This window comes from Onychostoma macrolepis, chromosome 09 (assembly GCF_012432095.1).
Source record: "Onychostoma macrolepis isolate SWU-2019 chromosome 09, ASM1243209v1, whole genome shotgun sequence".
Taxonomy (NCBI): Eukaryota; Metazoa; Chordata; class Actinopteri; order Cypriniformes; family Cyprinidae; genus Onychostoma; species Onychostoma macrolepis.
This window is the reverse complement of record NC_081163.1, coordinates 11,068,690-11,081,793: the sequence shown is the minus strand read 5'-3', so window position 1 is coordinate 11,081,793 and position 13,104 is coordinate 11,068,690. Positions and strand designations below refer to the sequence as shown.

General features: G+C 34.4%; 1 protein-coding gene across 2 annotated transcripts in view; it reads left to right on the top strand.

Moving 5' to 3' along the window:
• Positions 1-6: 6 nt before the first annotated feature.
• slc49a4 (solute carrier family 49 member 4) overlaps positions 7-13,104 on the top strand; it is a 48,009-nt gene continuing 34,911 nt past the window's right edge. For both annotated transcript variants that reach the window (XM_058786486.1, XM_058786488.1), the window contains exons 1-2: positions 7-441; positions 3,487-3,580. In XM_058786486.1, the coding sequence (XP_058642469.1) occupies positions 147-441; positions 3,487-3,580 (389 nt within the window). In that variant the 5' untranslated portion in view covers positions 7-146. The remainder of the gene's footprint in view (positions 442-3,486; positions 3,581-13,104) is intronic.

Sequence of the window (13,104 nt, the reverse complement as noted above, 5' to 3'; positions counted from 1 at the left end):
TGGAGCATAGCTGAGAGTGTCTTCGATTGTTTTTGTTTCGATGGGCAGCTGACAATTGAACGACTGCCCTAGTTTTTAATGTGGCATGTTATAGACGTTGCCAGATAGCATAAAGGCATTTTAAAACGTGATCCCACATCTGTTCAATGGGTGCCGTGGAAAGCACCGAAGGAGAAAGGGAGCCTTTGCTGGTTCCATCCCAACCGGCGACAAACACACAGCCCGTGTTGAGCAGGGTGTACGGAAGAAGATGGTTTGTTCTCACCATGTTTTCATTGTTGGGTTTTATGCAAGGACTTGTGTGGAACACATGGGGCCCGATCCAGAACTCCGCCAAACATGTGTTCGAGTTCTCCTCGACAGATATCGCTGTGCTGGTTATGTGGGGTCCAGTGGGTTACCTGCCCTGGCTGTTGTTTATTTGGTTGATGGACAAGAAAGGTGAGTTGTTTTGGTTTTATTTTTGTCATAGCAACCATATCTGTAAATACAAACCAATGATAATCGATACATTTGCCAATATTCATACAGATTTGATGATTGTGTGATATCACTAGTTACACATAATTGCTAGGGCTAGTTTGATCATTTCAATGTGTAACGTGTGTACAAATTCATTTTATTAACAAAATTGAGCTCTGTATCATTAGTTATGTGATCATGTCTCTTTTATACATGTTGTACACTACAACAGAGGGCTTTCAAACCATTTTTAAGGACACATCCAGTTCCAAACTATCATTTGTATTTACCATTGACCCTTAAGCATAATTCTGAACAACAGTCCTATTTAAATATCATTGTGTTTTTTATAAAAACATGGGTTATATTTCTGACAAAAGTGTTCATGTACCAAGTACCTTTTTGAATATCTGAATATCCACTTACAGATTACATTTGTGTGGCCAGATGTGTGACTTTCTCAAATTACATCATTTTGGAAAAAACTAAAATATTTGGGAATAATTATGTTTGATACAATGCTTTATGTTGGTTAGATGAACCACAAACTTCTCAGAAGGATTCCTTATGTCAGGTGAAATAAAAAAGTAATAATAAAAAGGTAGCTCATCACATGTCAAGCCACAAAACCAATTCCCTAACATCATATGACACACGTATTTATGTAAGCCTGACGTCAGAGGATGCCATTTTTGTATTCATACTTGTCTTGACAATTTAATGAGTTTTGGAGACCTTGAATGTAATGTAAAATGGACATAAAAATATCTAATGGTAAAATAGAAATTAATTGTAATTTTATTATCCCATGGACAGAGAGAAAGAGCTTTCAGTTTGTGCTACATATACTGTCACTTAGCTGATTTCAATACTTCATATATGTTATATTGTTTATTTTTAGAATTTCAATTCCTTTTTCTACTATTTCATGAAGTTCACATATGAGAATTTGGCTGCACTGTTTGCCAGTAGTGATATAAGAGAAATATTTTACCTACATTTCTATTATTTGTATTTAAATTATGGATTCTATGCCAATGCTTGTGTTGGTCTGGAACCATCTAAAGAACCACAAAGTATATGTGTAATAAATGCATTGCTGGAGCTCACCCAAAATTATAGGTTCTAGTGATGCATGAATATTTAACTGAAACTGAACATTTTCATCAACCAAAAATAAAGTTGGGTAATTGAACTTGGTATGTTGTTCAGGAAGGTGTCGTGTTCACGCTGCAGTAAAGTAATGCCATCTCTCGATATTCAGCAAAACAAATTTTATACATTGCTACTCTTCCATCCTTACAGTGGGGTTAGTCCATGCTGATGACATGTTGTTTTAACTTATCACGCTGTGTGCACAGAGTCGACGCTGACACAGCCGAAATGCTTCACTGGAGAAGCACTAACCGTTCGGTCAATGTTTTTGGCTATTAATGACTTTGATTTCAGTCTTTTCCTAACACAAAGCTATCGTATGTCTTCAGATTATATATAGACAACTTTTTTAGTGTTTATTACATGGTCAATATGAATTGTTCTAATATGGTAAAATAACAGCATTTCAGTTTAGGAGGACATGAGGGTGAGAGAGAATAGTGATTAAGTTAACTGTCCCCACACTGTAAAAAGTGATAAGTTGACTAAACTTAAAAAAATTGAGGAAACCCTTTGCCTTAAATTATTTTCTTAATCATTTTAAGGCAACGGGTTTCCTCAATTTTTTTTTAAGTTAAGTCAACTTATCACTTTTTACAGTGTGAGGAAACCCGTTGCCTTAAAATTAAGTAAATAATAATTTTAAAAAATAAGTTAAGTGAATTGTCAAGTTCACTTAACTTTTTTTTTTTAGTTATTTACGTGAAGTTATTAACGTAATTTCGGGAGGAGTACGCCCCTTCTAATCTTCCAATCAATATCCAAGTATAAAAGACAGCCTCTTACCACTTCCGTCGTTAGCTCTTTCGGCATCTCTCCTCCTCCCCATCTCCTCCTTTATGTATATTTATTTCATTTATCCTTCTGTCTATAGGGGGGTTATCAGAGCTCGAGTAGAATAGTCTCTCTGAGCCCTCCATTGCGGACATCAAGCCAAATGTGTTTACCATTAATGCTAAGATTATATGGGCACACAAACTCGTGAATTAATCATTTTAAGGCAACGGGTTTCCTCAATTTTTTTTAAGTTAAGTCAACTTATCACTTTTTACAGTGTAGGTAAGGGTATCTTGTGAGGAATCTGTTTTGAGCCTCGAAAATTACATTTTCACTCACATGGTTTGTATTTGTAAAAGAGCATTTAGTCAGACAGGACAGAATGCTTTTGTTTTTAACATTTTCTCCACTACTTTTCACGTTATCTTGCCTGAAAAAAAGGTACTTTCGGGCTATCTCTAAGACTTGATAATGTCAAACAAATGTCGTCAGTTTCCACATTTTTACTCCTTATTCTATTCGCTTATACAGCTAGTCGACACAGACAGTTCTGTTTATTATCACATTAGTGCACTTTATTTTATATCTTTGCTAAGAAAGGCCATGCTCTTTTGTAAACGTTTAAGCAAAAAGCTTCCAACCATGTTTTTTGCTCTTTATCTTGAATGTGAGCATTTCACCTTCCCTTTTATTCTCAACACGAAAGCGATTGCCACAGGCTGTGAAAACCACGTCTGCCAAAAACCACAGGCCGGAGTTTCTATATTAAACTCAAAAATCTTTTTAAGTTCAAGTTTCTGCTCTGCATAAATCCAGAAAAATGCTCATGGAGTAAAGCTTTTCATTATGGCTTCTGGACATAAACTCTTGTTTTGTCACAAATAAATCATGTTTAATTCTTTTTGATGGTTAAAAAAATGAACCATTCCCATCTGATTTCCTAGTCCTATCTTCCTGATAGTCGTGCATAATTTGCTGGTATCTTGGGGATAGATCTACATCGACAACTAATCTCATCAGTTAATCAAAGCTTACAAGTAATTACATCTCTCTGATATATCTTCTTTCCTTCCTCTCTGTCTTGTGCCAAAGGTTTGCGAGCGTCTCTGCTGCTGTCAGCATTCTTCATGGTTCTGGGCGCAGCGTTACGAAGTGTTCCTCTCAAAGACCTATACTACAGACGCTGGTAAGATTCTGTTGCATCATTTATTCAACAAACTCCACTTAGCCAAACTAGCTTTCAATGCTGGTTTCTTTTCACTTGCATAATTATGCAATTCCTCAATTTCCCAATGTGATAATTAATGAGAAGATCAGAGATTGCCCTCCAAACCTCTCATGTTGCCCAACATTGTAAGTGCATTTATTACATGCTGCCACTCTGTGTATGAAATGTTGCTTTGGAGCAAAAGTGTATAGGTATATTAAAAATATTAAATAACTTGATCTACCAGGGAAACTTTCTAGTAACACATGCCGGATTTCTCCAGTCGTTTCTGCTTCCAACCAATCAACAACCGATGGATAGAACCTAGGATATAAGGCACAATACAGAAAAGTAACTTCTGTTGTTTTGTGACGTTAATGGTACTTTAGAAAAAAATCTGCTCTAGTACTTTATGCTGTGCAGACAGTGTTGTCATCAGTCTTTTCCTGATACATGTTCTTTAGGTTGGTGGCACATTTATTTGGTCATTTGAATATTTTATTCTGTTTGAGGTCTAAATTTGCACATCCAAAGAAATATTGTTGATGACTTGAATGGCAAATATTTAGTTGTTTGGTTATTGCTTTTGTGATCTAGTTCTATTTGTGTGATTATATGTAGTTTTTGGCTGCTATCTAGAGAGCAGGTTGGACAGTATATTCATAATACAACATAATGAACATTTATTTTCAGAATATTTATGCCGACCTAAAAAAAAAAAAAAACGGTGTAACGCGTTACTGTAATTAAAGTACTTATCCACTGAAAAAGTAAAGTAAGGGATTACTGTTCATTTTTAGGTAATTTAATTACAGTTACTTATAAAGTACTTGTTACATACAGTAAATAATTTCAACAGTTCTAAAATCAATATATATCTAAATTTACCATTTAAAGATACAATTGAATGCAGCGTCTTTAACCCTCTGCGTGCCAGCGTGTTCACCTTCAGTTTTTCCTGATTCACAGAGAAACCTTAAATACTCAGATACAGATAAGACTAAAATCAATCGAATCTAAAAAGGGTCTGCTTTTATTTGTGTACACTGACAATAGCAACAAAACATTGTGCTTTTGCAAAATAAACAAAACAAACAGTGTGCACTTTCTGCCGTCTAGGTCTCCGTGAGCAACTTTCTACGCGTCACCATTTCAGCGAATATTTGACACAGAGACATGAGAAATATGTCTATAGAAAGCTTGTGTGTCTACTCTTAAATGAACGAATTCAAATCGAAAAAGAATATTCCTGATTATGTAATCCTTATGAAACTAAAGCGAGGTACAGTCTTTCCCGTATCTGAGCTCATTATATGCAGTCACCTGCGCGCAAACACCTTCGTCTAGATATAAAAAAAATTGTTAAAAAAAAAAAAAATCAAGATTTGTCTAATTTTCATTGTTTTTGAAAGTAGTCCTGCTATGAGGAATTTATACCTCAGAAGAACAGCACGATCTGACACTGCTTTATTCAGCAAAGACCATTTATGTCATTTATTCTTACCTACATAACGTGTTATTTTTACATAAACGTAAATATACGGATTTTTACTTGTTGGGCTTTTCCTGAACATCTTGCCAAACTGAAATGTATTGTTTAACTGTTCTTAAGCTTTTTTGTTTTCCAGATATTTTGTTATTCAGAGTATTTCTATTTGTTAACCAAAGGTTACATTTTTTATAAAAATGTTTAAGTATTACAGTTGTAAAGCTAAAAGATTAAACTATTCTATGTTTGACTCAAATTGAAAGAATAAAGAGTTTAATTTCTTTTAAGGTTTATAGGGATTTTAAGATGTAGCCTAATTAGCAATTTAAATAATTAAGTTACTTATTGAGTAACTAAGTTACTTTTCAGACAGAGTAATTTAAATACAATATTGATGATGTAATTAGTAATAGTAATTAATTACTTTTTGAAAGTAACTTACCCAACACTACCCATGTAGTTACCTTATATTACCAGTACTTTCTTAGGTAGGTACACTATAAGTACACTGTAAGTACATGTAAGTTCACGTACTGTAAAATAAAGTGCAACCAAAAGATGTGATCTTTTCATTTGCTTAAATACACTTTAACAGAACGACTGCGTTCTGTTTGCTTTAGATTAGGATTCTTTTACCTGTAAAATTGAATGGTCCTGTCCTGTCCTCTTCTGTGCTTTGTGTCCTCTTTCCATTTTCTCGCTCCTTATCTCTTTAAGCTTTCTCATTCACACATGGTTAACATCAGCACATAAAGAAATAGCTAAAGCAAATTTCTCATTGCAGTTGTGAGTAAAGGAAACAAACCTTTTCTATTATTACTTTTTTTGACAAAGAGCTAACTACGCCAACAATGGACATTTAAAAAAGGTTATGACATTAGAAGCATGTAGCTTTGTTAGTGAAGTCAGTTGACAATATAAAACTAAAATAGGACATCAGTGAGCATAAATCATATTTTATTATTAAGGCATGAAGAAAATGTTGGCTCATTGAATTTAGAGAATGTGGGTCTGGTTGTGAACTGCTGAGAGTACCATAAAATTCATGCAGATTGGCATACTTATCTGTATGATGTTATTTCCATCTGTATTAAAACATTGTATAAACGTGTGTAGTTAGAAAGGCCAGTTCCATACAAGTACATGACCACCAGACACCATTATCACATTTTTATAGCTTTTTTTCGACATGTAAAACATTTTTCGAACAGTGTATTCATTTGACTGTTTATCCTCTTTGTTTTATTTATTTATTTATTTTTAATTTATTAGTTACTTGAATGAAATAAGGCTACATAGCTTAGTTTCACAGCTCCCACAATCCTAGAACACACAGTGTCACGTTGACCTTCTTAGTTATATAATCTAAAATTGTGCATTTGCTTTATATATAACAGGAAAAGCTTTTTAGGACTGTTGAGAGACAGCAGAGGTTATGTTGATTGTTTTATATATTTATATATTACACCACAAGCACATTTAAACACAAAGATACATTGCAAGCAGCTATTGCCTGCAGTGACTGTTAATGTAATGGCTGATTTCAACACAGGGGCACTTAATGTGTCGAGTCTATTGATTCATATAAAGTGACTCAACTCTATGTTGTGTGTTTTATATTTTAGAAGCCCGGTACAGCTTATGATGTATTGTTTTAAGTACATTTACACCAGCAGCGGACATTATTCAATGGACTGTCTTCTCTCTATGTATAGATCTCTCAGCTTTATTGAAATTAGCAGGGGCTAGAAAGTACATTAGTTACTGGTGGATTGCTTAGGACTTATTCACAGACCCCATGACTCACACAGAATTTAACACTGCCTATGTCATGAGATACATGTGTTGCAACTATAAAACTCCGGTTTATGGAGAGCTACTGAAAGCCTTAAGCTTAGATCACAGAGGAAGTAGGAGCCATGCCCATCATGCATCATGACCTGGTGACTTCAGCTGTGAATTGAGCTACCACTAGGTGTCAGCACATGCATTAATAAAGTGTAAAAAGCTGTTCATTGAAAAGGTGATGACCGACTTGCATATCAAGTAATCCAGCATGTGACTGATGGTAATGTTGATATGCCACACTAGAAAGAGTCACTCTGATCTGAATATGCCGTTTTGTTTGAGTTCACAGTGTAAAGCTAAATTGGACAACATCAGACATCAGTTAGCTCAGTTTAGATGGCTTATCCTGGAAGCATTTGATTGTGGTAACTAAAAATGATGTAATTGTTTAATATTTTAAAGTATTATTTTAATGTTTATTATTTTATAATAAAATCATGTTTTTATAAAATGATATTATTTATTATATTGCATTTTTATTTTAAAATAAATTTTATATTTAATTATTATATGGTGTTTTAATTTTTTTTATTTTATTCTGTGTAACAGAAATTTTGATTAGTAATTTTCTATACAGTAGTTCATAATGAGCAAGTTTGGTTTGATTTCACACAAAGTTATCTTATTGCTTCAGAAGACTTAGAATATAAATATAATGTCCAATAGACTAGTTTTTTTTTAATGTTTTTTTTTGAGGGGGGGGCAGACTTTGATGTAATCACTATATGAATGGTGGTTGTATGAAAAAGAGCAGTGTACTGTGGGGGAAAAAATCAGCATATGTGTTCGGGAACAATGTAAAGAATGGTAAATAATGACACAATTTCCATTTTTGGGTGAACTGTTTCTGTATTCATCCCTATTCTTTTTTTCTTGTAGATTTTTTTTTTTTCTTTAGATCTTTATTAACCTAAATCTTTATTTAGAAGCTTTTTTTAATCTTTATTTAGAAGATTTTTACAATGCCTTTTGATTACAAATGCCAATGTTCAGTCTCAAATCAACAGTGATTGTGGTCGCAGCAGATTGTGCCGTTGTGCGTTTGTCAATTTTTGATTGTTTAGTTGGCGATGAGGAGTCACTTGGTTAAAACCACAGTGTTCCTTGCAAGCCAAACTGAACAGAAGTTTCAGGCATTCTTTTGATAGAGTACTATTACTTTTTTCATCTGTAGCTTAACATAAGGACACAAATATATCATGTCTTCATTGGCTGTGATTTTAAGGCTGGCACTGTGTTTTAGATTCTCCCAGGTCTCTGTTTTATGCTGGCTTTGACGTTTAGTTTGAATATTTTGCAGTACCATTATTGTTTTGGTCAGTATAAAGCAGTCCATTTATAAAATATGTTACTCGGGTTATAAAATTTGCATTCAAATCCTGTTAGCCCAGCAGTTTCATTAGAAAGCAGAGAATCCTTCCTGACATTGTTCGTGCCAGATCAGAATCATCTAAGGCTAAATTACCACTTCTCCTCTGCCCTTACATTTCTCCATGCGTGAGACTCATTTCTCCCTTTTCATCTCTTACTTTGCTTCAAATTCAAGGTTTAGTGGATTGCCACCTGAAGAAAATCATACGACAGTGATTCTCAACCAATTTTACTTCAGAACATTAAGTAGTGATCCAACATAATACTAACATGAATAGTAAATAATAGTGTAAGTAAAAAATTTTTGGGTGAACTGTTAGCAGCCCTATCCATGGATTTTTTTTTCTTTTATTAATGTAAATCTTTACTTAGAAGCTTGGTGTGGTGTCACAATGACTCGCATTCAATCATGTCAGATAGTAGTAGCAATGAAATCCATTTTTTGCAAAGCTGTTTGGTTATAAATGCCCATGGTTGTTCTCAAATCAACATCAATTGTGGTCACAGCTAGGGCTGCACGATATATCGTTTCAGCATCGATATCGCGATGTTCGCATCCACGATAGTCACATCGCAGGATATGTTTAGTGTACTGATCATTATTTAAACTGTGCCCCGCGCCGCAACAGCTAGAGGCTGTCTACACTGGAAGAGACAAAGCGGTCATTGCAAATCAATTTTACGTCATGAAAAGAACTAGGGATTTCCTCTCGGAGATCTGTCGTTCCGTGCCACGCCGCATCCACTGTAGACAGCATCACTGATTATAATGGGTTCTATTGTATTTTGTCGCGTTGCCCCACGCCCGGTGTAGACACGGTAAGAGCCACGCAGATGCACGTGAACACTGAATTCCGTTCAACTCCTCGTCTCTTTGTGCCTGAAATGAGACATACGTGCGAAACTATTGTCAAAATGCATGTCTCTGCAAATATTGCAGAGGTTGCTTATGGCCTGAAGGTAAACAATTAAGAAAGAAAAGGGATAGTAGCCTCTATTGGTTCACAACAATTGTAATGTTCCTGAGGCTTTCTGTGTCATGAATGCTAATCAAACAACAAAACACAGAAAAATCACTTTTGTAGCTTTAACACAGATTTATTAGATTTAATTTATACAGTGAAGACTATGCAGTGTTATATTGCATTTAATTATTCATTTTCTGTACCTGAATACTGTTAGACTTAGCTGAAAAATATAAAGCACTGTTTATTTCATTTGTATCTTTGTTCTATTATATTTAACTATGTTTGTAATTTATTTTCTATGCTGATTTACTCACCTCCAAAATCTCCCCGATCATTGGTGTTTTGTTTTTTTTTCTTCTTCAATGAATAGAGCTATTCAAGTCATCTGGTGAATTTTATTTTATTTTATTTTTTTCATATCATAATATATATCGCAGAAAAACAAAATATCGCAATGTGAGTTTTTTTTTCCAATATCGTGCAGCCCTAGTCACAGCAGAGTGTACCATTGTGCCTTTGTCATCCTTTTTTTGTTTTTTGATTGTTGTCTTGGTGGTGAGGAGTGACACAGTGTTCCTTGAAAGCCAAACTAAACAGAAGTCAGGCAGTCTTTTGACTGAATACTATTACCTCAACATGGATGGAGTATGAAAGCTGACAATTTTGGTTCCTAGTAGTACATCTATCTATCTGTCTATCTATAATATAAAATATTATGTTTTTATTATTATTTATTTATTTTTTTTTATGATTATTTTCATGCTCATTGCAGCCAGTAATTCACAGCAGAAAAAAATGTGTTTGGTACAAACAATGTTTTGGTTGATAGTTTTGGTCATTTTGTTTTGCTGGCATCTGAATAATTTGAGTAGCTTCTACTAGGGATGTTCATTTCGGTTATTTTTCCTAACCGACAACCGACGCTCGTTAACCGATTATTAACCGTTAACCGACAAGATTATTTTAAATTAGAACTAAATTAAATTAGAAAGAATAAGTGTCTGTGACCCGTTAAAAATACTAACATTTGTTTTCCGGGGATTAATTTTACATGCGCAAAAAGCAGCAAACAACCCTAACCTTTTACAATTCCGATTATCTTCATGACTAAAAGAAGTATGCTAGTTGCTGCTTCCACTGTTAGAAGGGGGGAAAAAATTAAAATCAAGTGATTTTCCAGCGCCGCACACAGTTTAGCATTCTAATTGACAATGCAGCCTGTTCATTATCATTATAAAAAACAATCAGTCAAACATATGGGAAAACAAAAAACACTGCTCAGTTTAAATATGTAGTAAAATCTGTGCCGTTAAGCGTTATCACCGTACCGCCGTGAAGTTATGCAAAACATTTTGTTTTACGTGGATATTGGAACGCGAGTGAAGTAGGCCTAGGCTAAAAGGTAAATAATATTTTGGCATTCAAATACATCGCGAATACGGAAACATTTGATTTTATGTCGAAGGAGAGACCCAACATTGGTTTCAGTTTCGTTTTAGCCTTAATTCGTTTTGGTTTGTCGCTATAGCTTCTTACATTTTTAATTCTTGTTCTTTTCTAAATAGCCTACTGTTAATTGAAAGGATTTGTTGTGGAGTGAGGGGAACTAAAATAGCATAGCTATGTTTACAGTGTTTATTATAATATTTGTAATTCGCGTCGGCCTATTTCTGAATGAAATAATAAAATGCGACTTATAGGCGACTTATGCTTTTTTTTCTCTCTCTCTAAAAAACGTTTTTTTTTTTTTTTTGTTGTTGTTGTTTTTTTATACGCGTAGCTTATTTTAACCATGCATTAAACCTTTTAAAATATCTTGATAAATTACTGAAAAAATAAAATAAATAAATAAGTGACTTTAAACCGTTTAACTGATTGTATTAATCGGTCAAAATTCTTATCGGTCGGTTAACGGTTAAACGGTAGCTTCTACCAAATGACAGATTTGTTTGTACCAAAATAATGTAAATGTGAAAATAAAAAATGTGTGAAATTTATTTCTCCTCTACAGGCTAAAGCTTAGTTATGTTTCTATCCTGACTATGCATGATTAGTTGCAATATATTGTAACACTTTTGTATAGGGAGCAGTTCTCACTATTAACTAGTTGCTTATTAACATACCTGTTATTAACATATTGGCTGTTTATTGGTACTTATAAAGAACATATTCTGCAGGACCATATTCTACATCCCTAATCCTACCCGATACCTAAACTTTACAACTACCTTACTAACTATTAATAAGCAGCAAATTAGGAGTTTATTGAGGCAAAAGTCATAGTTAATGCTTTGTTAATAGCAAGAATTGGACCTTAAAATAAAATGTGACATTATTTTATTATTACATTTAGCATAAATTTCAGGTTAAACCTACCAGTTAACAGTCATTGACAAAGAAAGTCCAACAACATTTGCAAGTTTTTACACCAACTTAATATTGTAAAACAGATAGTTTAAGTCCTGGATGGTGATTGGTCTATACAGTGTTATAGCCGTACCCAAAATATATAATAGTTATATTAATAGTTATAATGCAAAACGCCCAATTGCTTGATTTTTATTATTTTGCAGGACTCATAAAGGCCAAATATTAACCTTTGTTTACATGTCAAGGTCTGAATCAAATTAACAAATTAATGAATTTGCCTAATAAAACATTTGTGCATTTTTATGTAGTAGCTGTTTGAAATAATCTATGACTCTCTCAAGGCTGTGCTTTATTTTCCATATAGTCATGGCTGAAAGGGTTAAAGACACTCTGCTGAGCATTGTGCATAACACTGACCTGTATTTGATTATAATCACAATATAGTACAGCCTCTTACACTTTATTGCTTAATTAAAATAGGCTAACGGAATCAATTCAGACTGGAATTCATTGGCCTTGATATAGTAGGCAATATCTGTAGTCATTCTTTGTACCAGAATTGCCAATTTTGCATTGTTTCCAACCATAATTGACAAACGTGAAGTCATAATGATCAGCTCAAGGTGTAGGATTTAGAATCATCTACGATCCAATTATGAGCTACGTGAGGGGTATCACAATGATTGCAATCAATGTAAATGCAGGCTGCTGCTTCTTATTTAGAGAAAAAAATCCCACAGTGCATTCGAGCCCATTTCATTAGAAGTAAAATCTCACAGGCTTTAGCATGAATATAGTGTCACGGGGGCTGATGTCCAGTCGTGAAACATGCAGTAGGAATGCATAAGCACCTTTCAGCAGAATCAGATGTCAACATGCTGGAACAAAAGAGAAAGGAATAGTCGAGAGAGCTTTCACACTATATTAGATTGGTTCAGTCATCGATCATGCAATGCTCTCCTCAATTCCCAAAGTCTTTTGTAGACTGTAAGGTTCAAGAACCTATAAAGGGCTGTTTGAATGTTGTGTACTGACCAAACCAAATGCACTTGTGAGCTGGTTTTAAATCCAGGGTAAGTATACTACCAATCCTCCACTTAGTACATCTTCAAAGGGTTTTTTTGCCGTACCTCAGACACTTTTTGACAAGCCACAGTAAAGAACTTCACATCTTCATGAACGCAGGAATAGACCTTAAAACATTTTGTTCAGTTTGAGACAATTGCTAGGAAGAAACTAGAAAAAGCTTGACACAAAAAGCCTCTTGATCTTTATGACAGTGATTACCATGAAGGAAAAAAGACAATTTCGGTCTGGTTCGGTGTGCGTCTGGACTGTAGAAAATGGAAAAGTGTTTCAGTCACTCTCTATCTTCACCAATGCTGAAGATCTATTCTGGGGACAAGCACTGCAGCGTTTATTTAGGCAGTTAGGCTATCACAAGTCTCCCTGCTGGG